Source organism: Spodoptera frugiperda, chromosome 6 (genome assembly GCF_023101765.2).
Source record: "Spodoptera frugiperda isolate SF20-4 chromosome 6, AGI-APGP_CSIRO_Sfru_2.0, whole genome shotgun sequence".
NCBI lineage: Eukaryota > Metazoa > Arthropoda > Insecta > Lepidoptera > Noctuidae > Spodoptera > Spodoptera frugiperda.
Window position 1 is genome coordinate 12,172,440 of NC_064217.1, and position 27,170 is coordinate 12,199,609.

General features: G+C 34.1%; 1 protein-coding gene across 4 annotated transcripts in view; it reads left to right on the plus strand.

The window, feature by feature from the left end:
• LOC118267631 (disheveled-associated activator of morphogenesis 1) overlaps window positions 1-27,170 on the plus strand; it is a 122,976-nt gene that overhangs the window by 43,734 nt on the left and 52,072 nt on the right. For all 4 annotated transcript variants that reach the window (XM_050694340.1, XM_050694339.1, XM_050694338.1 and 1 more), the window contains one exon: window positions 26,551-26,709. In XM_050694340.1, coding sequence (XP_050550297.1) covers window positions 26,662-26,709 — 48 coding nt within the window. In that variant the 5' untranslated portion in view covers window positions 26,551-26,661. The remainder of the gene's footprint in view (window positions 1-26,550; window positions 26,710-27,170) is intronic.

Sequence of the window (27,170 nt, forward strand, 5' to 3'; positions counted from 1 at the left end):
CTGATAAAAGTCATTGAATTTTTCAAATGGGTTTTCTGTGTGGAAATTGATTTTGTGTTTTGTAATGTTTTCTTTGCATTTACCATCCGATATGATTATAAGTACGAAATTTTATATCGTACACAGTAGTCATTCAATATTATAAGCAACAGAGACATATTAATATAACTGACGTATTCTGAGACATTTAATGTTTAGTCCAGTCCAGTCCTTGGCAATTGTTTTCGGAACAAACTCGTTACTAAAGAATAGTTTAAGTAATCATTAGATGTCTCTGTGTGCGTCAGTAAGTACCTATATTCCATACAACAAAAAACTTAATTATAGATTATTCTAAATATTTTGTTAGGCATAATTAGACTACTTTTTCTGCACCTTTGATTAATGCCAGTCTGCAGTTACGTATCTTATAAAACTGGTTGCAATAACTAAGTACCTACCGTCTGACCTCCAATCTTAATAAACGACTATTGTTTGATTTATAAAACTAACAAATTAATTTAAATACCATTATTACATAAATCAACCATGCTGCTATAATTAGTGACAATAATTTGGTTATTAAAGAGAAATAAATTGGACATATTAATCAATCATTTTATCCTATAAAGCCCAAAGATAAATGTATCTGTACTAATTGGTTGCAATTGGCTTTTAATTACTTTTCTCTTGGGTTGGCCAAGGTTGGCTCCAAGGTTGGTCGTAGATATTGGGCCCAACAGTGATTTAGATGCCATGGGTGTGTTGAGGAAGGAAAATGGACTCTATTGACATTGAATGACAATTGGTATTGACTTTGTGACAATATGACCGACCCTGATTGACGGTCAAAGAGTTTTATAGGAATTTATTTAGTACTAGCTATTCCCACGCGGTTTCATTGGTACCTTATGGTCCCTTTTGATTGTAGCGTGATGTTTATTTTGTTTAGTCTATAACCTTCCTTGATAAATGGACTATCCAACACAAAAATAATTATTCAAGAAGAAGGTGAATTATAAAATTGATGCATAATATAAATTGTGACGTCATTGATTCAAAATCAGGTGTATGAAAGAGAAGAGATTTTGCCGGTTCTCGCACTTTTGTCACACGTCTTCTTGAAGTCCTAAGGATTTGGCTTTCTCAAAACTCTTTGATTTCATTTTTAGTTTTAAAAAGGCTGATGAACGTATGTTCAGAGTTTCTGACATTGGCCTATAAATGTCAATGGCTTGAAATACGCCATAATGAAGCGTGAATAATTACTGAACGTATTGTACTGCAGTCTGCAGTGCGGCGGGAACCGTGGGATTGCACCTGCATTGTGCTAATGCAATTGATACCTTACGCAGTTTGTGTTAATTCATAATTTTGACTAACACTTTATTTGGGAACCATTTTAAAGCTAATGATAATAGGGCTAAAAGGCTGCTAATGCAATAGATACTTTACGTAACTCTATTAATGTACGTTTTTGAATAATAGATGTTTCAGGAACCTTTTTAAATACAGACATAATAGAGGCTAATACGATTTATAGAAAATTATGTCTCTTTTTTATCATGATCACCCCTCAAGGGTTATAATTGCAATAAATAAGTCACCTAGTAATAATAGCATTTTGTTATATTATTTGTATTTTTCTAATGTTGTTTATTCAGCCCCTGGGATCCTTTTTATGAAAGGGGCCATCGATTCCTGTTTAGACAGCCCTAAATTTATTAGAAGACAGGGGTCGTGTCTATGACTTTTGGTTAGAGTTGTAATTATCTATGCAACAAAATTCCCTGTTTGTTTTTTTTTTTTTTTTTAGTTATAAATCTATACCCTCAGTTTAAGTTTACTTTATATTGAACGAAAACGATACAAGACGTTTGGCGCTCTGATTCGTTGGTTTATTTGAGCCGGCCAATCCGGAGCGTCGAACGCGATCTCGTTTCGTTTTCGTTTAACATCAAGCAAAACTCGTACTAAGGTTACTGTTGTCAGTGTGGTCATTGCAAAATTAACGTAAACTTTAGTACCTCTTGGTACTAAAGTTTACGTTAATTTATAATATAGTAATTTATAATATAGAAAAATACTAAAAGATTCATAATATAGTTCTTTTACTCTTGTAAAAGAACTAAATTATGAATCTTTTAGTGTAACATAAATTAGAGTGTTATTTTATCTCTCCACATAACCTGTTTATTAATATTGCAAAAACATTTTGAGAACCCAATGACATTTAATCGGATATTCAAACGCGGACAAACATTAATTACATCAATTATCGTATTTATTCTGCATCTAATGGTATTAAATACATATTGATCGATGTTCTAATCTTAAGGGACTGCTAGTATGAATATGCAGTGCTTTGAGATATTATCCATGTGAATATTCAGGTTGTATTTGTGTTTGTCTGTATGTATGAATGCTTCATCGGTTCTTGTGTGACCGGCCAGGCGTGCTGCATTGGATGTAATCTTACGAAGATTTATATTTTGTAGTTTTGTGTGGTATCTGCACATTTGAGAGCAAAATTGTTGAAGTTATTGATAACATGTCCTTTATTCTACTAACTGGGAAGTAAGAGATGCACTTATAGTTGGTGTCGCTTACTGGCTAGCTGGTTACCGGGATTCCAGCTCGAAAAACAGGTGTTGGAACGCGGTGGTTTTATTCAGTAAGAATCTGAGACTCCCTCTTGCCTCGCCTTTCGCCGAAGAGGGGAGAAGACATTGGATGATTTTCCCCCGTAAGAAAAATAGTTGGTATTACCAGTTTTCTTATTACTTAATAACGAACATGAGTATCCTATTGTGTTGGATTAGACAATGCTGTTACACTAAGTGACCTAAATCTAGATTATATGCATTTACTGCGAGAAATTTGGTATCAAAAAGTCTAATAAATATTTTCTTGACTCTCGTAATGAGCCACAATTCGTGCTAAACAGTCTTACTTACGACCTAGACATCATTGTATTAGTGAAATTTTATTTTATATGCTGTTGAAAACAATGTGCCAATTTTCTTATCGAAAACAGGTATAGAACCAGTAAGTCGTGCCTATAATGCATTGTACTTACTTAATACTTATTCGTATTTCGGTTATAAAGTATCAATTTGTTATCAGTGACACGAGTCGAGCAAAGTAATATGCAACTAGTTCACGAACGTTTCCAGTAATTGCGGTGTTAAGATAATGTAGTTTTAAAAATAATGTTTGGTATTTTGACTGTTCGAGTTGTGTAGAGGGCGCTAGTGTAGCTTTTGGGCGTATTCTTAAAAAAATTGGAAATAATGGTATTTCAAAAAATTTCTCAGTTATAGTCACGCATGGCGTCTAGAATTGTACTCTCATGAATGGCTGGCGAGAAGTGATGTAAAAAATAATGCACATTATATAGTTATGATGGTATATATGTTGCTCTAAAAAGAAAAGGCCAGAGCGTGAGCCTATTGAATGCAATAAAAAAATTGGTCCTTCGATACATTGATTAGTCGTGCATTGCATATTGACAGCCATACTTAATTAAAACATTTTAATTAGCCTTCGATATTCAATCACGATCAATATTTAGATTTATTTTTTATAAGCAAAACATTTGTTACATTATGAATCGATTAGTAGACGCACTATCGAATTGTAATCGATTTTAATATCGATACTAATTTGCGATTTGTATTGCAGTAACTATGAAGGTTGTTGGTGATGGTTTTTTGGTAATTAGTACATTTCCCAACATTTTTTTTAAACGCTGCCCAACACTATGACTCTCTTCTGTGTCATGGGTGCATTTACAAACATACAAGTTCACATACACATGATACTCAGACCCGAAACAACAATTTGTAGATCACACATCACAAAGAATTGCTCCGTGCTGGAATTGAACCCGCTACACGTTGCACGGCAGCCGGTTGCCCAGCCACTGCATCAACCGAATTATAATCAGACGTTTGTTAAAGATATTGAAGAACAAATATTGTGGTATGTTTTCAGCAGAAATAAATTAATTCCTTTCATTTGTTTTTTGGCTGTCTCTCTTTATGTATGTTTTCCGATGCAACGCAAAAACTGCTTTATTGGATTCAATGAAATCTTCACCAATGTACGAATGAGAGGAATAACTTAAAATGGCTTAATTTTTTTTAATCCTCGCATTGTAGTTGTAGCTAAAATGTATTTAAGTGAATAAATATATGTGCATTTTAGCGAATGTAAATTGACATTGGAATTCGTGGAGGTTTCTAGAGCTAACAGTCCGAATATCCGATGATGTATGATAAATTAATTTAAATATTTCGTTGGCAATGAAACAAATACTTAAAAGACCTCACATAGCTTTTGTTCGCGACTCTGTGTACTTTCTCGCAGTTATTTCGCTAATCCTGGTCATTTTATGGTGCGGTGGATGGGCAACCGGCTGCCGTCCAACGTGTAGCGGGTTCGATTTCCACACGGTGTAACTCTTTGTGTGATCCGCAAATAGTTGTTTCTGGTCTGTGTGGCATCTGTATTTGAACTTGTATGTTTGTGAACGCACTCATGACACAGGAGAAAATCCTAGTAAGGGGCAATGTTTTAATTAAAGAAACAGCAGTTCCAATATAATATTGCATTTCATTTTGGTTTTAATGTAATCTACCTATCATTATAATTACGTAAGACAAAAGGAAAATTAACAACCACAGAACATTTATTGTAACAGCTCTCTATTAGGATACATAGTTCGAACACTAAACTTGATTCGTATCTATTAAATGGAAATCGAACCGGAAAAACGGACGAACAATGCGTACAACGGTACCACCATGCACAGATATAGTTCACAATTATTTATTGCTTTTACAGCTAACTGTATCTACATTGTTGTAATGAGCCTTTAATATGTGGTTGGTAGTCGGTCAATCGAATACTTAAGGGCTATGATATGCATCAAGTGTACCTATGTAAGTCTACGCCAGTTTGGTCCTAAAGGATTACGCCTTTGGAGATTAAATGGTGGTTTTTTAAAGGGGGAAAATTATCCAATAACTTCTCCACCTTGGTCAAGGCGAGAAGGAGTTTCAGATTGTCATGGACTAAACACCACCCTATTCCTATTCCTGCTTTTACGCCAGAGCCCTGGTAACCCACTAGGCAATCCGCAGCTCCGGGTCGGCATCAGCGACCGAATATAAATTAAATGGTGGTAAAAATGAAAGCGAAAAGTATAAATATTATCGAACTTAAAAATAAAGCCAAAAATAGTAAATGAAATCAATTAAAGTATTTAGTGATCGTATTATATCAATCCACACAAGCCAAAGTTAGAAAGAGTACCATCTGCCTAGCCATAAGCAATCTCGTTTGTATATGAGCACGGTATGATGTAAAGAAAGTAACTGGAGTAGAAAAACAATCGCACCACGGAAACCTATGGAATTATGACGTAACGCTATAATGCTGGTAGAATGGGGACACGAGATGGACGGCCTCATTTCCATACCGTTTGGAAGAAGTTATCCGTCGTACATAATGATGGTTGCGAAATGAGTTCTTAATATCACTCGGGCATGACTATAATTTTCTAGGTCTTTAGATTTGTATTATTATCATCTTGACTCCGTAACGGACACCGACTGGACTTTAGGCCATCTTTACGTAACACGGGTTTTCCATAATCTCCGCGCATATCAAGAAAAGATCGTAGTGCTGCTCTTGTGCTTCCACAAAGATATGCTATGCCATTTTGCTGTGGATGCGTTTGACTTCCACTAGTCATATTCATTGATACACATAGCTTAGAATCTATTTTTATTTTATGCTTTATATAGTTTCTAAATGCCCTTGTTTATTAAGGCTGTATTGAAATACCTAGTAGAGGTATATTTTATCATCTACTTTTCCCCTTGATAATTTATTAGTTGCATGTTATAGGGGCGAGCCTATCGCCTTCACCGTTCACTTGGTTACACAGTTTGCTGTTATTGAAAATTCTATAATATTACGTATCTTTTCCTAGAAGTTTAAGTAGTAGTGTCGCTGTGCCCTCTTATCGCCTATTACTGAATTTAATGAAAAAGTAAGTGGTGTGCTTCAAATTGTTTCAAGGTAGGATACAAAAATTATAAAGTTACAAACACAGTCAAATCGTTGTTAAAATAAAGTACATATTTCTGGTAGAAACGAAACAACCGTATGCCCATATTTACGCTTTTTACTTTAATAGTGCAAGTCGAATTGTAAATGGAAGTATAGTGAAGTGCATCGGTTCTGCCTGTTAGGCATAATTTGTTGTTATTGTTTACATCTAAACTCGGCCGTGACCGTGAACGAACAGATGGTACAATTTTATGCCTAGTTGGTGAAGTAACTGATATCATCTAATGGAGCGTTGATAAGCATCGTAACGGAGATGGTTTTGCAAGTTGGTATAATTTAACTAGATTTGGATTTAGGCTAAAATAGTCTCTAAGGAAACAAGAAATGGTTGATAACTACGTGATAGGTACTTGCTGAATCGATTGTGGGAGAACTAGAAACGATCCCTTTTCAATCCATAAATCAACGCCCACAACCTAAATTTGAGGTTAAACGCAGTCTAATTGTATTAATATAATATACTCCATGAAATATTAAATTACGAAAGCCAGAGGCTGTTTATAAAATATTGTGGAGATAACATCGATAGGGGCGTTCACAGACAAAATATTGTTCAACTTGGCAATGAGATCGTAAAAGATTGCGTTAAATGTTTAGATTGTTAAGATAGTACTGATTACGCCGTATTTACACACACTGAGTTACAAAATAGGGACAAAATAATAAATATTGAAAGCCATATAAAGGTAACAATAAAAAATATGGAAGATAATGCTAAAACTAGTAGTAAGTATAGCAAACTATTCACACTGACTTCAGAGCCATCCATATTAATGCTCGTAGAATATTCGATAAGATGAATGATAGAAAACACTAAAACTTGATTCCTATAGACGACAAAGGCACCGACAATGGGCTCAACAACGAGATAATTAACGATCACTTCACGTAAAACTCTCATCCTGCTGAATCTGATTAAGACTTTAGTGCCGACCTCAATCTAGTTGGAAAAGCCGAAGAGAAAGAAGAACTATTCGATTAAAACGAGTTTCATTCAAGTTAATTTCGTAGTCACCAGTTTCCTTAGATATTACTACATCGATTGCTATTACTAGTGAAAGGAGAAATAAAAAACTAAGAAATTCTTATTGTTAACTGCTATCAGTGTCAAGGTAACCTTTGTAATATATCTCTGTAGTATCTATATCATTTCTAACGTATTGTTTAATTAATTCATTGATAAGAGATATTGTGCCATACTGTTCATTTACAATGTGCCTTATTCTGTTTCTTATTGCTTTACAATTGGTTTTTTATCTCTCACCTTTTGTCCTGCTCTCCATTATTTTTCTTCTACTGGATTGTTTATTGTTAATCTGCCTTTGTAGTTTATATTAGCAACAGTTTGTTCAATAGGGACTTTTTTGAATTTAGAATTATCTTCCTACCAATTTGATGTAATTCCTCTAAGTGTACTACGATTACATTTTTTAGTTAATGCATTTCATTAGCCGCTATTGCAGTGTATTTTTTGTTTCGACCTATCAGAGTTCGTGATTTCTATGTTCCATATTTTCGTTTCGTCTCTTCCAATAATTCAGAAAATTACCATAACCACCGAATTAGGTTTTACCTTTATTGTAACATTTTCATCTATGTTGGTATTTTGGTGTTATTAGAATCTTATAAGTGCACGTACTTTGCTGTCACAATCTATCTTCGTTGTAGGCGATTTCGTTCCACATAAGGTGAATAAGGGCGCGTGATTTTAACTAATATGTTGGCGTTATTATTTATGAATGCACCACAAGTAAGGTCGGTTGCTCAAACTGTATTTAAATTAGCACTAGCTTATTTCGGAATATCCTTTTGATTAACTTTGATAATACAATCACAATGCATATCATGTCCGGTGTTCTGAAGAGTAGTTAACACTTATTCACCATTTTTAATGTGAAGATTTAAATAAAAAATACCAACCTCAATTTAAACTTTCAAAAGTGGGTGTACGATACAACTCAACGCATTAATTTATGAAAAATGCTCATAATATTATAAATTATGTGTTATCAAATTACAGGTCAGTTAACTCAGTTCCATAAATGGTTGAAACCACAACCGCGAAGAATGCTACTCGAGCAGCGCTAGTAAGGCGAATAAGGGCACGTGACACCCACATACGTTTTTATTCAACAAAATGATTGATGTGTCGTGAACAGGCTGCTACTCAGTTTCCCGATCAGTCACGAATACACGACCTTAGCGGTTGATTGTAGTACACACTAATACTACATACCGAAATGTATGGTAATTATACATTGTCAAACTTGCGTCTATGAAGTCATTTGGGACATTCTCTGTAATTGTTTGGTCTTTGCATATCATGTATGATTGTTGTGTTACGTAGCTATGAAGTTCTGTTATGTGACTTGATTTTTTTGGGTAATTTGAGTTGAATAATTCAGTTTGATGAGTCGGTCTACTTAGTCGCGTAGATCAAGTCTTTGATATCTTTAGTAGTATCTGTTCTTAAATTTTTGTGATAGACATTTCATTTTTTTTTTGTTGTTTCAATGTAATATTGTTCCTTTGGTAAACTTTTCTTTTCTTCTTTCCTTTTTTGTTAGACCCGAAACAGTTGCGTCTAATCGTCTTATTACATTCCCGTTGACCTCTTTACCGCTGTTTTTTTATCCAGAAATCTGGATCAGGAATTCCGGAATGGTTTCCGGATGAATTTCGTCGGTCCGAATTATCTAATCGTGAGTTAACACATTGTTCTATTTGACCTACTTGTTGAATGCCAATTGGAATTGTTGTTTTCGACTATGTTTACTAGTTTTGTAAACTCTCTGTCTCTTTTTGCCTTTATAATTAAATTAGATAATATATTTTATGCATTCACTTTTCACACCGATGGCCGCTGGGGCAGAAAAGTTCTCGATTGGAGACCGCGTACCGACAAGCGCAGCGTAGGACGTCAACCCACAAGGTGGACAGATGACCTGATTAAGGTCACAGGGAGCCGCTGGATGCAGGTCGCTTCCAACCACATCTGGGAGTCATTGGAGGAGGCCTATGTTCAGCAGTTGACGTTTTATGGCTGATAAATGATTCACTTTTATCTATATCAATGAAATCTTGTGGAAAACAAATACAATCTAACATGAAATTTTATTTGTAACTGTAACGAAATAAATTGACAAAATTGTTTTAAGATTGCTTCACTACAATAACGGATTTAAGTAAAGGCTTTAAGAAACTTTTCCGGTTCGGTTCAGATGTCAGGGTCTCATTACCGTAATAAAGTATGAGTACAATAATATGGATATTCGCCTCCGAAGAGCTAAACAGAGGCGATCTATTAGGACCATACCAATTTATGACATAGGTATTTTCAAACACCAGGTGCAAACAAATTCCATCCTATTATTAACAATGTTGACCTGACCCAGGGATCAAATCAACACCTCGTCTTATGTGATTGCTCATAATTAGCACCTCAGCTTTTTACTGTTTAACCTACAATGATTGATGTGTCGTGTAAAAACAGCAGTTTGCTTCCCAACTGTCACGAACGACCTTTGCGGTCGATTGTCGCGCATTCCGAACCATAATTATACTTTCTTGTGACTGTAATTATTGTTGTTTTGCTTTGTAGGTGGAATTTAATTGTGTACGTATATGCTGTTTCGGTTTCAAACAGGTTTTTGTTAGTTTGAAAGCATCTGTAGCATTTTGGGACAGACATGCAAGAATTTTTGCAGAAGTGGTTTATTTAGTTGTTCTTTCTTGTTGCTTTTATCCTAAATTTCGTTCGGCGCAAACATCTGCTCTTTTAATTCACATCGTCTTATAAATACACTTAAATATTGCTTCTTTGAATCTTCATTCTTCTGATTACACCCCTCCAATTTCTTGTTTATCATACTTTGCCTCATCTTTTTTCTGTTCAGTCGGTTACGTTTCCTTCATTTCCCAGACCAGTAAGTTCTGCAACGAAAAGAAAGTGCACATGTAATACATGATTAATGATTCTTATAAGTAGAACATTAGTTTCCCTTTTGTTGCTCATCCAGTTTTATATGTTTACGCTCTGTGGTTGCATTTTACAGTAATTGTATGCGTGTGTACAGAACACGCTTATGTTTTTTTGAAGTCTGTCTATAGTGAGCTTATTGTTATTTGGATTAAAATAAAAGTATGTAAGCCCTTAGGTACACCAAGATTAAAGTTAGGTTAGGTTAGTTTATTTCTTCTGTTAATATTAGTAGCTGCTTCTGTTTCTATTATAGTTCATTCAACTTCTTACGTGTCCATGTCGAAAACATTTAACTGTTTTAAGCATTGAATTAAAGAAATTAGTTCTGAGGATCAATAGACATTGCTTTGTAAAGCTAGATTGGTATTTTTTGTCATGATGGCTTTTCGTGTCAACTGTCTATTAAAATATCTAGGAATATTGAATCATCTCAATTGTTTTGTTCAGATTTTTCTCACAGTCTAAGTTCATTATCAGAATATCCAGTTTGATCCACTACAGAATCATATCTTGTAGTCACAAACATTAATGCACAAATATCTGTTTCGATAGTTATATCAAGTACTAGGTTATGTCATAACCTAATGTCCTCAATACTGGCACAATTTCTATAGGTGCAAATTAATTTATGTACAGTGATACTTCTTTATTTACTTGCTGTGTAAATGTGCGGGTGCCTTTGCGCAGTCGTGCGTGAAGCGGACTCGATGCGACACGACAATCGAGAGTGACGATGTCGGCGCGTACGCCGCGTTCCGCGCTAATATGGAGGCGCGCTTCTCAGAATGGTTTCATTGCTTCCGCACTTTTATGGTTGGAAATGAAAATTATTTCACTATTAACGTTTCCTCTGTTTTTTAAGGGATCTAGATTTAGGATTCGCGGGTCAGTTACTTTGTCAAATCTACAACAAAGATAATTCATGATCATTTTAAACAAATTAGGTAAAAAAATAAACATGAGTACACGCATTTTATAGACTAGTAACTGAAGGATAAGCGTAGCCCTTCGTCATGTAATCCTTTGGGAAATACAAGGGTAAAGTTTCAATCACTTCATTGAATCCCAAAACGATATTTCCACTCCATTGGCTACCGAAAATGCAAAGAATAAGTCTCAACTTGCGAATATTTCCATCCTTGTCCGACCTCCATTGTGTTGTCAACAGCCAGTATTATCTGGTCAATCGATCTTATCTGGCAGATGGTGATCGACAGATCAATATTACTCACTTGCCCATTGTCTTGTGGGAATGTTCTATGTTTAAAATTTCAGACGACCGAGATATTGTAAAGATGTTGTTTTTAGTAGTGAGATGTTTTAATTCATTGTTTTGGAGATGGATCTTAGAATCTTGTTAATTTTTTAATATTACAGCCTAAACATTAATTGGATATTGTGAATTCGAATACTATTTATCGATGTCTGCTTCATTGGTTGATTTATTCTATTGAGTCTTTTACACATGTATTTACTAGCATTGTACACATATTCACCTGTAGCATGGCTATTATATTTAAATTCAGCATCTATTAAATTGGCATTCAATCACTATTTACAGCTCGCTTTGCAAAGGCTTTTATAATGTCATTAGCTGGCACACCCTTTCTGTTTGTCCGTAGAAGGATCTTGAAATAAAAGACGCGTAAAGGTCAAATATCTTTGTATTGAGTAAGTGATAAAAATGTTATTAATTTCTTCAAGGAGTAATGTAAAGGCTGAATCGTTATTGATTTCGTTTGTCTGGTTTAATGTGTAGTTGATTTATGTAGTGTGTGAATGTTGTGCTTCCGTGTATTTTGGATTTATGTGTTTCAAGGTTAAGGGGTCTTTCTGTTTTGTTTTCTAGGACTCATTCTGGTTTTCACAAAAGGATATGCGGAGATTTTTTTAGTTTGGTTGGTTGTCCATTTTGCAAATTATATTATTATGTTTTATTGAATTTTCTGTGTGTTCCTCAGGATGTGATATCGGAATTGTAATCAACTGTGTAGTAGCATGGTACTTATATCATCTAAAAAGTAGGTAGATAGGTATGTCTTAAATAATGTCATTTCTCTTTGTCTCATTCCTTTGATGTCTTCTAATGAGCCTATTCCGAAGAACGGTAAAAAGATTTGCCTGTCAGCGAAATTACTCACTGTCCAAGTTAGGCATAAGTACTTAAAGTATTACCGCTTAAGGAAGCCCTTTAATGCATCACTTTTCTACTAAAATGTTCAAAGATTTTCTTTGATGTTTTTTGCCGACTTTCCCGATCATAATCGACAATGTTCTGAAGTATAGAAATATTGTAGGCTATTGATAAAATAAAGCTTTCATAAAACGTTACTAGCGATATGTTCGTGTTACTCAAATATTAATTAAAACAATTATATAAATTATGTAATTTAATCACCTGTCAGTAAAATAATAATAATTTTAACATGGCGTCGAAAATTTTGACAGCTGTCACAATCAATTGTCACACTGAATGCGTTCGAATTTCGTAAAGTTTTTCCTTCGTGGGGTTGTGACAGAGCGACATATCGCAACGTCGTACCGCGCACCGCACGCCGCTCTGTTGCTCGCTACAATACCTACGTAATTAATTTGCACTGCGATTAGCCGGTGCAGTGTGCAATACAGAACAGTTGCAACGTTTTGCAGCAATGCGCTCTATGTGTGCCACCGGCTTTTGTTTGCATAGAACGATGCGTGCGTCGTAAATTAAATTTTGTGACTATTGGCCGAGTCAATCGTTAGCGCGGTTTAAAGGTTAGGTACCCATTCAATTGGGTTTATTTAATTTGTGCCTGTCTATGATTTTCGTCGTAATCATATTTGTGTTCCTCTTGCTAATGTCCATCTATAAGTTAAGCGTAATGCTAATTACATTTAAGAAGATTCATATTATTATCAAGATTTGTATTTTCTGTTTAAAAAATAAAATTGCTAGGATTTCCTATACACATTACACTCGTACGTGGAACAATAATAATCTGTGGATTACACTAAGAGAAGTTCCGTTCGGGAATCCAATCCGCTCCATCTTGCCCAGCCTTCGCGCCAACCGTGCAGTATTCAACAAAATTCTTCATTCCTCTTTAAATGAATCAAATAGATTCAATGAACAGCTGATGTTTGTTGCACTACCCATTGTTTTAACATCCAGTAGCTATGAATAGAAGTATACAATATTAGTTTAAGTAAACACTAAACAGTGTATGTTTTGTGACTCGGTTCTTTTGTTGGACATCGAAGAATACATAATTGTTCTACGATGATTATATTGTTTAGGTAAACATTGCAAAACATTGTCTAGTAAATATAGCCGTTAGCAAACTGTTGTCTTTAAAAAACAAAACAGCAAAGTATTGTGGGACAAATACATAATAATATCAGTAACGATACTTTGATACGATATCCTTAATAGATTAAAAAAAACATACGAATATGACAACAACTACTTCTCAACTAAACATTTTTAAGTGTGAAGAGCCATGCTTCGGCACGCGTTGGCCGGCTCGACCGGAGTAACTACCACGGCTTCACAGAAAACCGACGTGAAACAACGCCTGCGTAGTGTTTCGTTGGTGTGAGTGAGGTTACCGAAAGCCTAATCGAAAAGCTACCAAAAACCCCTAAATGTCACTTGAATTCAAATTTATACCCGTAATAAATTTGACTTCACACAACATTATTTTTATTCGCGTTTAATGAGACGTTTTAATACGAATTTCCAGGTAAAAGGGACATAAAAAATATCCTTTGAACAACACCTATTGGTTTAGTATTCCAAGTAGAATTGTATTGTTTTCTGATGTTCCTATACAATTTGTCGGCGTTATAAATTTTATGTAAACAATGCCGATGGATGCCAGAACGTCTGCCGACATATTCTTGGAATACTTGGCACTTGGCAGTATTACAGATTTTCAAATTATAACTTAGCGTCGATTTATACTGCCTCCACACCGCACTGAGCGACGCCTGCCTAGATTGTTAAGTTACAAGATTATTCATGCATATGAAATAAATATTTAAAGCAAATGCATATTTGCAATAAGAAATTAAATTCGTGGTTCAGTAATTTTGAGTTGCATTCAATTTTGAAATAGTAATCAAATTGAGAAAGTTGCAAGTGTCTTAATATGCACACATATAATAAGTATATTTGAATTTCATATATGACTTGATTTAATCAAAGCTCCATTTTCATATCTAGTAGATTTTCATGTCCAGTTATGCTCTAACGTCTTGTAAGTTGGTTTCAGGCCCTCAGGTTCCACCTTTCAAAGACCTTGGACCTTAAGGTCCTCGTAACTGAGAAGTATAAGTAATAAAATGTCAAAGTTTTACCTTGACGAGCCATCCGTGTCACAATCTCACTTCGTTTCATTCACAAAAGTACTTTATTCATAGACATTATTACGTAAATAATTGTGTTTACTCAAATATACTCTAGCGTACACACGTAACAAGTTCATTCAACTCAAATATTCCTAGGATGTAATATTTACAATATACACATACATGTCAAGGTATACAAAACCAGTATAAACTGACCGTCGAATGTGCGGAAATATCATATAAAGCGAGACCATGGTAAACTGGATTTGTATAGATCGATGTGTACCCGTTTGCGTAAGTGATGTTCAATTTTTATGACCAAACAAACTACACCATATTGCTTTAAAATATCCATTTCACGTAAACTGCGCGTGTGTGGGCATTTCTGCCGGCATTTTGACGTCTCAATTCTGAATTCAAAATCGATATGCGCAAGAGTTATTCTCCATAAACATGTCAATTCTTTCGTTTTTACGACGGTAGCGATTACTCCGTTATATCGTGAGTTCGTGATATTTTATGAATTTTTGTAGTTTTTGCTGTATCATGGTTTATTCAAAAGCGCTTTTTGTGCGTGTGACTTTCATCGGAATGATTCTGTCAAAATACATAGTATACATTACAAGAAGTAGGTATCTAAAATCCATTTTCGGCAACATACATTTTCTTGCTAAGTAAGTATGTACCATTGACAGTCATCAATTAAAATTAAAAATCTCAAATCCTCATTCACTAAATCACATCTAGCGGGCAACACAAAAATACACATTCATTAACCAATTTGTAGGTACAAATTGCCACCACTCACTCATTAATGGACCTAATTAACAACACAATAAGATGCTATTCAGTTTAACAAAGCTCACTTGAAGTTTTTAATAGCTCGAATGGTTAAATTATTATGATTGGCTTTTATACATTTAAATCGTGTTCACACTTGACACACGTATGAAGGCTGTTGCAATATGTCAATTGATGAGTTAAAGTGGAGAGGTCGGCCATGTTTGTATCTACAATTAGTTAGCGTTCAAATTACTTGTTATGTAAAACTGAATTGTAGTTTGGACAAGTAGGTAATGTAGCGTTGTAGTGAATAGGTCTGCATCTAGCTGGTTCGATTGTTAGATAATAGTAGTACTTGCTTTTGTGCGTGGTTTCGCTTGTATTCACTTGTGTTGTAAATGTAGTGGTTTTCTAGGGTTTTGCCATCTGTGTTAAATTTTGTATAAGTTGAAGCATTTTCTGATTTTTACTTACCTGCGAAAATAAAATAATGAAAAGGTGTTCAGATAATGTATTTAGAAAGAACAATTTTATTAATTCCTTAAATTCACAAGTAAACTTTGCAGTGACATTCTTCAGTATGTTCTTGGTAGGTAATTTTGTACTGTCATTGTCACATTTAAATGACAAACCTAGTTGTACCATAAACAATATAATAACGTCTTGTTAGTGCCAAAGACAACGCTTGTAGCGCCCTCTGCAACAAGATTTCTCATTTCCTGGGTCTTGTGATTTTGTTTATTGAACGACTGTTAACGCATGATTGGTAACTCGTAAAGGCATGTTTTGTCAACATTTAATGAATGCAATCAATTGCGTAACATTCAAGATTCGCGTTTTATTTTTAGTACTTATTCCTCTGTGCCCATTATTACATTACACATTTACCTACATTACTGTCAAAACAAGTATTTCTTGTAATTATGAAACGTAATTGGTTTCCGTATATTTTACGATATGGCTAGGTCTTCCTTACATGGATAATGTGTTAAATAATTTTCTTCCTTGATAGTATTAACTTGATTCGTACTTTATTTCAGTTTAATGCCAGGAAGTAATTAGAAAGTAATCATTTTCTTTTGTCTTGTACTTATCTATCAAGTTTACGATACCGGCGAAATTCTTTAGCTAGGATATCTTTTTAATACGGGTATTTCTAAACCATTAGCCGATGGTCCCCAGAACGCAAAATATGGTTCGTGACATAAGAAAAATACACAAGACAACACCTAACAAAAATACCACAGTGAAAGTTGAAAAAAGATACGATTCATCACCTTAATAAAATGTTAAATCATTATAAATGGATTGAAGTTGAACCACCAAGAGTAGACAACCAAGAGAAGACAGAAGATACCACAATATTATCTAAAATTACACAAAACTAACAGATTTTCTTTCTATCTTCCAAAATTCTAAAAGTTATGTGACAAAGACATGGTGTAACTGCAATTATTGTCATTTTTCACGAATTATTTTGCGCTATTATTCATTCACCGATCGTGATTGGCAGAAAATCAACAAAACAACAAACTTTCCCTTGTCTAGTATAAATTGAAATATCGATAAGAATTTCAAGCGAAACAATAACATTTTTGAGTGGCAGACAGTGAAGATGGCCGCTCATAATGCCTCGACTTTCGTGTAAGCTTTCGCCCGTACGAAACGTTTATAGTCAACTAGCTTTCTGAACGCGGTTTCGCTCGCGCTTTTTTATGCAAGAAAAAATACAATTTTTAGGTTTTTCTTATTCGCATATAGATTGCATACCAATTTTTAGTTTAAAACCAGGAAATTGCGGAATACGCCATTAAATTTTCACCCCTCATTTTAAGAAAGTAGGAGGTTATTAAGATACATAAAGTAGCCTGAAAGGGGTATCTACATCACTGTTCATCTCTACAACAATAATTTTCATTTAAAAATCACGCGAATACTGTGCTCTGTTTTGCCGTGAAAGACGGACAAATAAACAAACACACCTTTGCATTTGTAAATATTAGTATTGATAGTCATTCCGTTTGTTTGTAGGCAAATTGGCCAAGTATGGCTTTTGACTCGTGATCGACAACTTGTCTTGAAGATTTATTGTCGTTGTATCGTCTGTGTTATAGCTTTAGCGTCTAGCTTCGAAAGTTTAAATAAAGTTGCGGTTAGTATTGTTAGGCGTTTATGATTTATCTGTGCTGGGTTTGTGTCTTCCTAGTTTTGTTGGTTTTGGTATTCGAATTACATTTTTTAGTTGCTGTACTGTAATAGGGTACATGACTATTGTAGACTGATTATTTTAAAATATTAGACATGTATTTTTAATATCTCTTTAAGTAATATCTCTTGAAGTTTTAGGTACGCTTCATACGTAGAAATGACTTATTCGCTCCCAATCCTAAACTTTGATACGATTTATGTAAGTATGCTATCTTATAATTATGACAAAATAAAAAATACGTATTTAATATTTTTTCATTACCTGATGGACTAAATGGATTTTTAATTTTCATACCCCGTCGTCATCCCTATTTTAGGCCTCAGTTTGAACGTTAAAGTATATAATTCTTTCATATCACTTAATATATACTAGACCACGTCTTCTAATTACATCATGTCTTTAATCTCTCCTTCCCTGAAAATTCTTTGATAAAATACGCCTATCTGATTTTATCTATCTTCTAGTGGCTAAATCTGTGTTCCAAATTCCTGTATGAGATCACAACGTACATTCTCAATTGTATAAGCAGTAATGCATTGATGTCATAGTTCAATAGCGAATAGTTTAGATCATTTGAGTCACTGCAACGAAGTATGTGCAGATCAAGATATGAGCACGTGAAGCTACCCCAATAATTGTAATAGATTTTGAACTTTATTACTGAAATTTTATGGTGCAAAATGCTTTTTTTCAAACATGGGAACAAGGTTACTTGCTATTTGAACGTATGTAAGATTTCAAGTGAAATCGACATCATTATCATGATCTTTGTGCAGAGAAGTAAAAAGGCTTTCGCTGAACTTTTATGTGATGCGTTTAGATACCATCGTAAATGATGTTCCTTTATTTAATGGCTTGTTTTAAGTACAGAATTCTAGTAATTTTATGCAACGTCACGCCTTTTATCCCTGAAGGGATGGGCAGAGTTGGGACATTACGGGACGTAATGCGTAAAAAAATTGTTGACAATTACTACAAATTGAATATGCTTTTTGTTGTGTCGTAAAGACAATTTGGCTATTGTCATTATTTTCTATAACAATGTTGGCTTTTTTATTTTTAATGTACCTAAATACTGATATCAATTTTTCTGGTTTTAATCTCATGTTATGGTATGGTATTAACAGCTTAAACATTCACTGGTCAAGTTATGCATGCGTAAGAAACACAATAGTTACTTGTCAAGATAAAAACCAGTATCGGACAAAAAGACCAATCACTTTTGGAGATGGACAGCTAACAAATTACGGCCACCACGTATCGTAGTACTGGCAACACTAATTACATAATAAATAATTGAGGTCAACACTATTTATTAGTGATGTAACATGTTTTATCGATGTTAGATCCGGCTGCTGGTTCCGATCTGTTCATACGTAACGTAGTGCACTTCCATTATATGGGCGTGCTGTAACAATCGATTCGTAGTATCGATATTGATTATTTAAAAATCGATTAATCGGTATTTGTTTGATTGTTGAAATTAAACCGTTTATTTATGTTATTGTTAGGATGGGTTTTAAAAGTTTATTCAAAGCATTTATAACTACGTGATGCTTTGTTCAGTTAGAATTACTAGTCTACTAAAATTCAGCCATGTTAGCTCTTTAGCATATAAAACGTGAATTATAGTCGGCAGTAAATATTCTTGGCCAGAAGATTCAACGCCAAATTGGCACATTAAGTTATTCAAGAATCATTGAACTCTGTTTATGTATTAATACTAAACACATCTAGTTGTTAATGTAGTTTATTGACATACTTATTTAGACAAGGATAATAATATTGTACCGAAAGATTACATACCACGTCTGTATACTAAAACATTAACCTTTTTGGTAATAAGCTTCAATGTAGATGGAGGTAAGATCGTAGATGATGAAGCAAAAATTTGTAGGTAAAAGACGATTCAAAATATTTTACTCTTTGGAAAGAACTTTGTTGCAGTTTTTGCCAAACAATTCACTTTAAAAATACGTTTTGGTATGAAATTTTCATTTAATTTCTTTTCACTAACTTTGTTCTATTTTATTTCTTTCAAAACGTTATCGTCTATACGTTCTGTAAATTGAAACCTTATTTCAACCATTTTCTCTACTACTTTGTTGTCTTTCTAGGTTTATTTTACTTCATTATCAATACAATTAACATATAAATTGATGATTGCTGCACTTTTATTTGTTCCCTTTCCAGTACGTGTGTGCGATGTGCCATGAATTATTCAGACTCTGGCATCGTTCGCAATCAGGCCACCATGATATGTTGTGTCTACAATAAATATCTTGTTTGTTGTACGTGTACCACTATTTGGATCACGGATGTATTAGTTTTTCCATGGGTTTCTATTGAGAAAGGGTTTTTAGTTCACTTTTTAATTTTTTTTATTTAAGTATTTTTCATTATTCGGCTCAATATGTGCATGATATAGGTATCAAATGCTTTCCTGCTATTTGAAAAGGCGTAACTTGTTTTTAGTGTGCAGAATCATCCAATGACTTCTCCCGTTTTGGGTGAGGCGACAGGGAGTGTCAGACTCTTACTGACTAAAAACCGCCCCGTTCCTACTCCTGCTTTTCGAGTCGAAGCCCCGGTAATCCGGCAGTACGCAGCCAAAACGCCTACCTAGCATGTTTAAAAACTGGATTACTATACACATAATCGAAGCGAAAGCACCACTTAGCTTACATAATGACGTAGGTAATAAGGAAACGAGGTAATTTGTATTGCCTAGGTCTTTTATATTGATGTAATGATTAATGGTACTTGTATCAATCAATGTGTAGTATGCGGAGATTGGTTTATCCAACGCGTCATTTAAATGGTCTTAGGCTTGAATGTTGAACATAATCTTGAGGTTGGTTTTTGGGCCTGGAATAATTTTATAATTTCTTGTTTGAATTGGTTTTTCTAATAGCATGATTAAGATCTGGAGCTGTATAACGCAACAGGTTACCGGAGTCCGGCTCAAAGCAGGAGAAGGAACGGGGTAGTTTTTAGTCAGTAAGAGTCTGATACTCCCTCTGGGCTCACCCAAAGCGGGAGAAGTAAACAAATGCACGAAGATTGAATTTGTTCGTATGTGGCTTTTGGAAAATTAGTTATTATGCTAGAAAATTAGTTATAACTAAGAACTGATTAATTAGATCTGATTGTGTCATTCTTTGCCGTCTAGGAGTATCGGGATTAAGACGTGTCTTAAATAAAGTTTATTGTATAAGTCGGAATTCCTAAGAAATAAACTTTATCTAAAATTAATCCCAGCAAAGAGCGTTCGTTAAGGTAACCTAAATACGTAAATAATGATAGATGTTGTGCCAATTTACAAATAACGCATCAAATTGGTTTTTGTGCGTAATTAACTTTACATATTCTAATGTTGAAGATGTCAAGGATTTGACAAGACCTTAATTTAATCTGTATAACTAAGATCAGTAACGAAATATGCGCGCACGCATTCGACCATACATGCCTAATGATTTGATGCAATTTTCATTACTCAACTATGTAGCAGTTTGGTTCTAAACTAGTTTCTATGGTAATCAAGTTTTTAATTTGATTTTCACTTAGTTTTATGATTTAATTTCCATATGCGAGGTATTAAAGTATTATGCTAATGTTGGTCAGGTATGTTATTAAAATTCATAAAGAAAATATTATAGAAAATAAAGTGCTGGTCTCTTAAAATAACGTACATTAATCACACATGGTAAAATAAATATTTCTTTATTTTTATCTGGTGGTATTAATTTACTATCTTTAAGTCCTTTATTACACTTCGTCAGTATGATTCACTCCGTATAGTACCACGTCTATTTGGGTAGTTCTTAGTGGAATGTCGTGAGAGCACTGGACAAACATGTTGTGTCAATACTCGACGAGCTTAGTCTATTTATTTTTCAGAGTTCAACTGCGTGTAGATACTTTGATAACAATATGGCTACTACAGTTTTAATAGAAGTAATTGAGCCATTAATTTTTATGATGCTTTTTAAATAGCAGGTTAAGACCTGCTAGTTTTAATAGAAGTAATTGAGATGTTTGCCATTTTTCTGAATTGGGTTTAAGCCCAATTCAGAAAAACCAACAGTTCTCTTTTTAAGGTCTTCTTTGTGAATGTTGTAAAGTCATTCGTATTTTCAGTTAAATAAAGCCAACATTAAGATTTCTACTCACAATAAGATACTTGTGTTTTGAATGAATGTGTCAAACGCTTTCAAATACAGCAAGTCATGAGAAATCCAAAGTAAACCGAAAGCTACAGGTAGTACATCTTACTCGTAAACATGTCCTACTTCAAGTCGTAAACAAAGTCATCTAAGTAAATAATAAACCATGTAAAAGCAGTCATTTTAAACATTTTGGACTTTTGTATTTGAGGGGTGAAAATCATCCTATGACTTCTCCCACCTTAGGCGAGACGAGAGGGAGTGTCAGACTCTTACTGACTAAAAAGCACCCCGTTTCTACTCCAGCTTATAGAGCCAGTAAACCCGTTAGGTAGTCAGCAGCCCCGGAACGTTTTAGACTACACTCATGAAAATGATACAAGATTCAAATTGTAACCATTCCAAGTAAATATAGACATAAACTAACTTAGACAGAAATGTGTAAACATCGACCCAGACAAAAGCTAGGAGAAAGAAACATGCGATTTTTTGGTGTAATACTTTCTCAAAGAAAAATCTAGGATGAGTAACAATACAACGTAAATAATTAAAACAAGAAACAATACGATACAATCTGTAGACGATTTAAAAAGAAATGAAAGTGGAGATGATAATGATTTGCCGTGAACTGTGACAGTGTTAGGTTACGTTTATGTAAACGAATATTAAAATTTAAGGCACGAGTCTCAATCTGAACGCAAATTTGTTGATAATATTATAGGTAATAACCGATTTGGATGGTCTGAGAAAATTATTTCTTCTATCAAAGCAATATTTTATTTTAATAGTGTATCCACGTACTTAGTAATAGATTGTAACAATAGTCCTTATCAATCAACACTATCATAATAAATTCCACAACGTCTATTCACATGAAAATTTTAGGCATCACGTTCACTTTCACCGCGTCCTAGTGTGTCACTCACCCATCGCTCCTACGTGCTTCCCATACCAAGCGTACCCTCTTGACACACTACACTTGACGCTTCGAAAGTACCTATCTGTTACACTTTTTAGCATTCACATTGTTTTTGTGTCGAAACTAAGGAATTACGTTTTTGTTTTAGCTCGTTTTCTTAGATTTGGCAAAGGCTTTCGACACGCCTTTGTTTTGCTGTGGTGAAAGATGCGCTCTGTGTGTTTTATTGCAAGGTTGTTCTTGATAGGTGTTGACTGCTGTTGCGATCTTTGACATTAGATCTATCATTGTTTCTATTAAATTATCTGATACTAAATTTTTCATTTGTTTGCATTTTGTTCGTGACTCGTGACCAAGAATTTAGGCATCTTAGAAATTTTAACAGCAAAACGGAAACAAACGGTTTTCCCAATTACACAGCTATTTATAACCACACCTACATCCAACCGCGAAATTAATCACCCATGCATCCGAACAGTTAATCCATACATCGTCACACACATTTTTCGAATACTTACTACCGACTAGCGAAACATCGAAACATCACATTCGTTTATCATAGCTTTATGATCAATTCGCAACAGTTCAGTAAATGCCATACAAAAGTTCAACGGAACAATAGCTCAGATCGGTGTCGAAACAAACGCTAAACTAAATCATGATGGGTGTGCATAAATTACTAAGTTTAGATAAGATGGCTGTCTGAGGGTAATTAATTAGATTATAGTCATGATATTGAAATGGTCTCGTGTTTAAAGTTAAGTGAATTCGTGGGGCTGGCTGATAAGTTAGTTTGAGTGGTATTTTATCCTATGCTAAGTGGGTTGGAAATAACTTTTCGTTAGTCTTTGAAAGGTCTTTCAATACCAGCTAATATTAAATTTATGTGTTTGTGAATTATTTATACACTGCTACTATACGTATTAATCTAATGACATAGATTGTAGTTCTATCTACCAGAACTATCACAGATAGGTGTACTCGTTTAGCATGATCAAAGTCTAGACTAAGATTCTTCTTGTTCGTTTCTCTGATTCTATAATTCCTACAAATCACAAATAAATGCAATTTTCTAACAAATTAATAATAATTAGTGTTAAAGTATGAAAGTTCAGAAATAATTGCTTTCAATAGAACTTTTGCTTGTTTTATTCATGAGGTCAATAGGCTAAGAAGAAAGATAAAATTGAATTCCTATTAACGGTTTATACCTGAAAATTGTGTTTGTAATGGATATTATCTTTATTAAGTTATCAGTCATGGTAGAAAGTTGAAAACAATTACTACCGTTTGAAATCTAAATGAGGATCTTACAAGATTCTTTTTTGTACGATTTTTTGTTCAAGAAGCTAAGGTGATTATTTTAATTGAATGTAATGATGAAGATAATGTTGACACTGTTTGGTTTTTTAATACTGATATTGGCTTTAGACAAAGTGAAATTATGTCTTCTGATTATAGCTATAATGTATCTCATAACTCAGCAACAGTGTTGGCAGATATGTAACTTATCCACCAAGCGTGGGATTGAAAACATAATTCACACATTAATACTTTATTACCCTTTAGCTTAGACACAGTTTATCGAATCGATTTTCTAAGAACAGGTATAAGTGGATCGTATTTTAACTGTTGCTACACATTATTCTATAATCACATTAAATCAATTGAAATACGAAGGCATTACAATAAAATTAAATGTCGCAAGTTGTTTCAAATAACCTTACAAAGTCTATTTAATTTTCTTCAAATTTGTGGTTTTTGTGCACTGTTGCTTTTAGTAACATTAGTAACTGTATTAGCAGTTTTTATATAATATTATAAAATATACTATGTCTGTGTTTCTTTCATCATTTGCAGCCTTTCCATTTATCTGTCAATAGCTTTTATCTAAATATTATCATCGGCATTAAAATTTTTGATTAAAAAAAACATTCATGCCTCTTTAAATCAACAGTGAATAAGTCAAGTACTTCTTTAAATTAATCTTATTGATGATCTTTGTTTTCTTAGCTCTTAATGTCATCTTCCTCATCTTACCCTTGACATTTTAGTTCCATTGTCTCATTTGGTTCATTCATAATTACATTTATAACTTGGATAACATAATCTTTGTTTGTTTTCATCTCCTGTCAAACGGTGAACGGTTAATTAACATCAGTGTTATGCAAAACGTTATTGAAAATTTTAAAAAGTTCTTATTCTGGGTCATCGGTTTATGCAATAGTATTAAGTGCTGTTTTGGCATTTTTAAATGGACTTGATGCATCCAAATTGACTTAGTCATCACGATCAATCAGATGATTATTCGTGTGTTAGATCATTGATTTATTGCTAATTAATGTATGTGGAACTGTAAAGTTCCTTGGTTATGTTTTTTTTGCGGAACTGTTTTGTATTTCTTGTAATGGAAGTATAACGTATCAAAGATTCAACCAAACCGGTTGCTGTGAAAATTTCAATTTACTTTTGACCATAATATTTTTATTTTCATTTATTAATATAATAAGGATAAATTTAAGCATTGTATTAAAACGTTTCTGATTCTTCAACAGCACTGAATAAGGAAAATGGATACGAAAGTTTTTATCATTACCATTTCAAATATGAATATTTATATCGTTTATAATGGCAATAGTATGAACTAGTTTCTGCTTTTTAACATTAGAATTCTCATTCGCCGTAACCGAGATTTCCTATTCCGATCAGTTGCGTCAGCGCATCTGTCGGAACTGTCGGAAGAAAGTTTTAGACAAACGTTTTCGCTTTTCCGTCAGTGTTATGTGTGTTATTCGTTTAGTGGTGAGAAATAGACTGTAGCTTGATGTAACAATACGTAATAATATGGTCATACGTTGAGCTTTATGACTTACTTGTTATTCGGCGTTTCGAGTTTAGTTAAAAAGAGTAGTCTAATTCCAGAACCATTCTCAAATTCTCATTTTTGACCTTAGAAGAGTAAAATCGTCCTTGTCGAAAAGGATAATTAAAATACTGACGAGAATGTTGTTATATCTATAAGTTTACCTATGTTTCTGGAAAATAACAGCTGATATATAATATATCATAACTATAAAATATACGACATGTTCTTGCTCGTCACTCCACTCATAACTAAACGTTCACTCTCGCTCTTAAAACCGCGTTAAGCATAACTGATACCGTTATTACGTGTGAGTGAAGTTGCGTGCGCGCAGCTTCGCGATACGAATGGCCTTGACTGACATGATCTTGCACAGTTTTGATTTGCATGTTTTTCATGCTATGAGAAATAGGGTGATGAGTTATGATGTGTGTGTGATTTTATTATTATGGTTCGTCTTGGTTTTGTGGTTAGTTTTCTGTATGTTTTTTTCTATCCCACACCCACATTATTATATTTATACATTTAAATACCGATAAGTTTTGTTCTAATTATGAGTGTAACTTAAGTACTTACTGACAAATACAAGTAAGTACTTACTGACATTTGTTGGAGAAAATTTCGATTATCTAGAAAAACTAAAATTCTAGATGATGTTTATTTTTTAGGGTTATTGTAAGTTAAGGTTTAAAGATTATTGAATAACAGCAATAATTAATTTCTAGATAATGATTTACAGCATCTTGGTTTTTATTATTAATATCTGTAATTTACTTCGAACACAATTTCCATTATCTAATGATTTTACGTGGATGTGACTCATAGTTTTCATAAAAGTATGTTTTTCTTTGTGTTATCTTATTCTATTTTTATCAATTGTCAGTAGCTGTGTAAATATTACAATGTTGGCTTTCTTTTGATTCTGTGATAAGTGTTTTAATTTATTTACACTTTTCACATTTTCTATTCAGAGGTTTTAAATAAATAAATCTTATCTAACTTAGAGCTGTCCTTCAGCGCAATTAGATGAGCTATCTATTCCAACTTACAGATTATGTTTTAAGTATAACTGTATATAAGTATAACTGTATATAAGCATTTACTTTAAAACATTAGTATTATTGAAGTGTCTTACATTTTCCACTTCATTAACCTGTTCCTCTCCATCTTCTGCAGGGTCTACCGTCGTGGTCGCGCGGGCTGGAGGTGGCGGAGGCTGCGCGCACGCGCCTCGTGCGCTGGGCGTGCGGCGAGCCCCCGGCCGAGCCCGAGCCGCCGCGCAAGAAGATGCCGCATGCACTTCGACGGAGGTGGCCTTTGTGCCCCTGTTTACAGGTTAGTGTTTATTTTTTTATATTTAAGTACCTTACTGTGACGAAGTTGCAGTTGTATTGTAAACACATCTTAACCCATTAACCGGCAAAATACACGCGTCCACATGCCTGCATCGTATGCATCGCATGTAGGCATTGCTGATGATGCGGTGCGTACGATGGATCAGTGGACGCGATTGTATGAGTTTCTATACAAGGCAAACTAAAATCTGTTGCGTACGATGCGTGCGATACGTACGATGCGGGCCTGTGGTAACCTTTAAGCGTATTGTTATTAATTTATTACGTTTAACTATTTTCATAGCAAACGATATCTTGTACGATGCGATAGTCTTCGTGTTTCAATTGTTTCGACAAAGTACGTCGTTTCATTGTCTTTTTAAGCATCATACGAATTCAAACTGTATGTTTAAGTTGTATATCTAAAAATAACAATGGACAATTAAGAGACGTTGCAAAAAA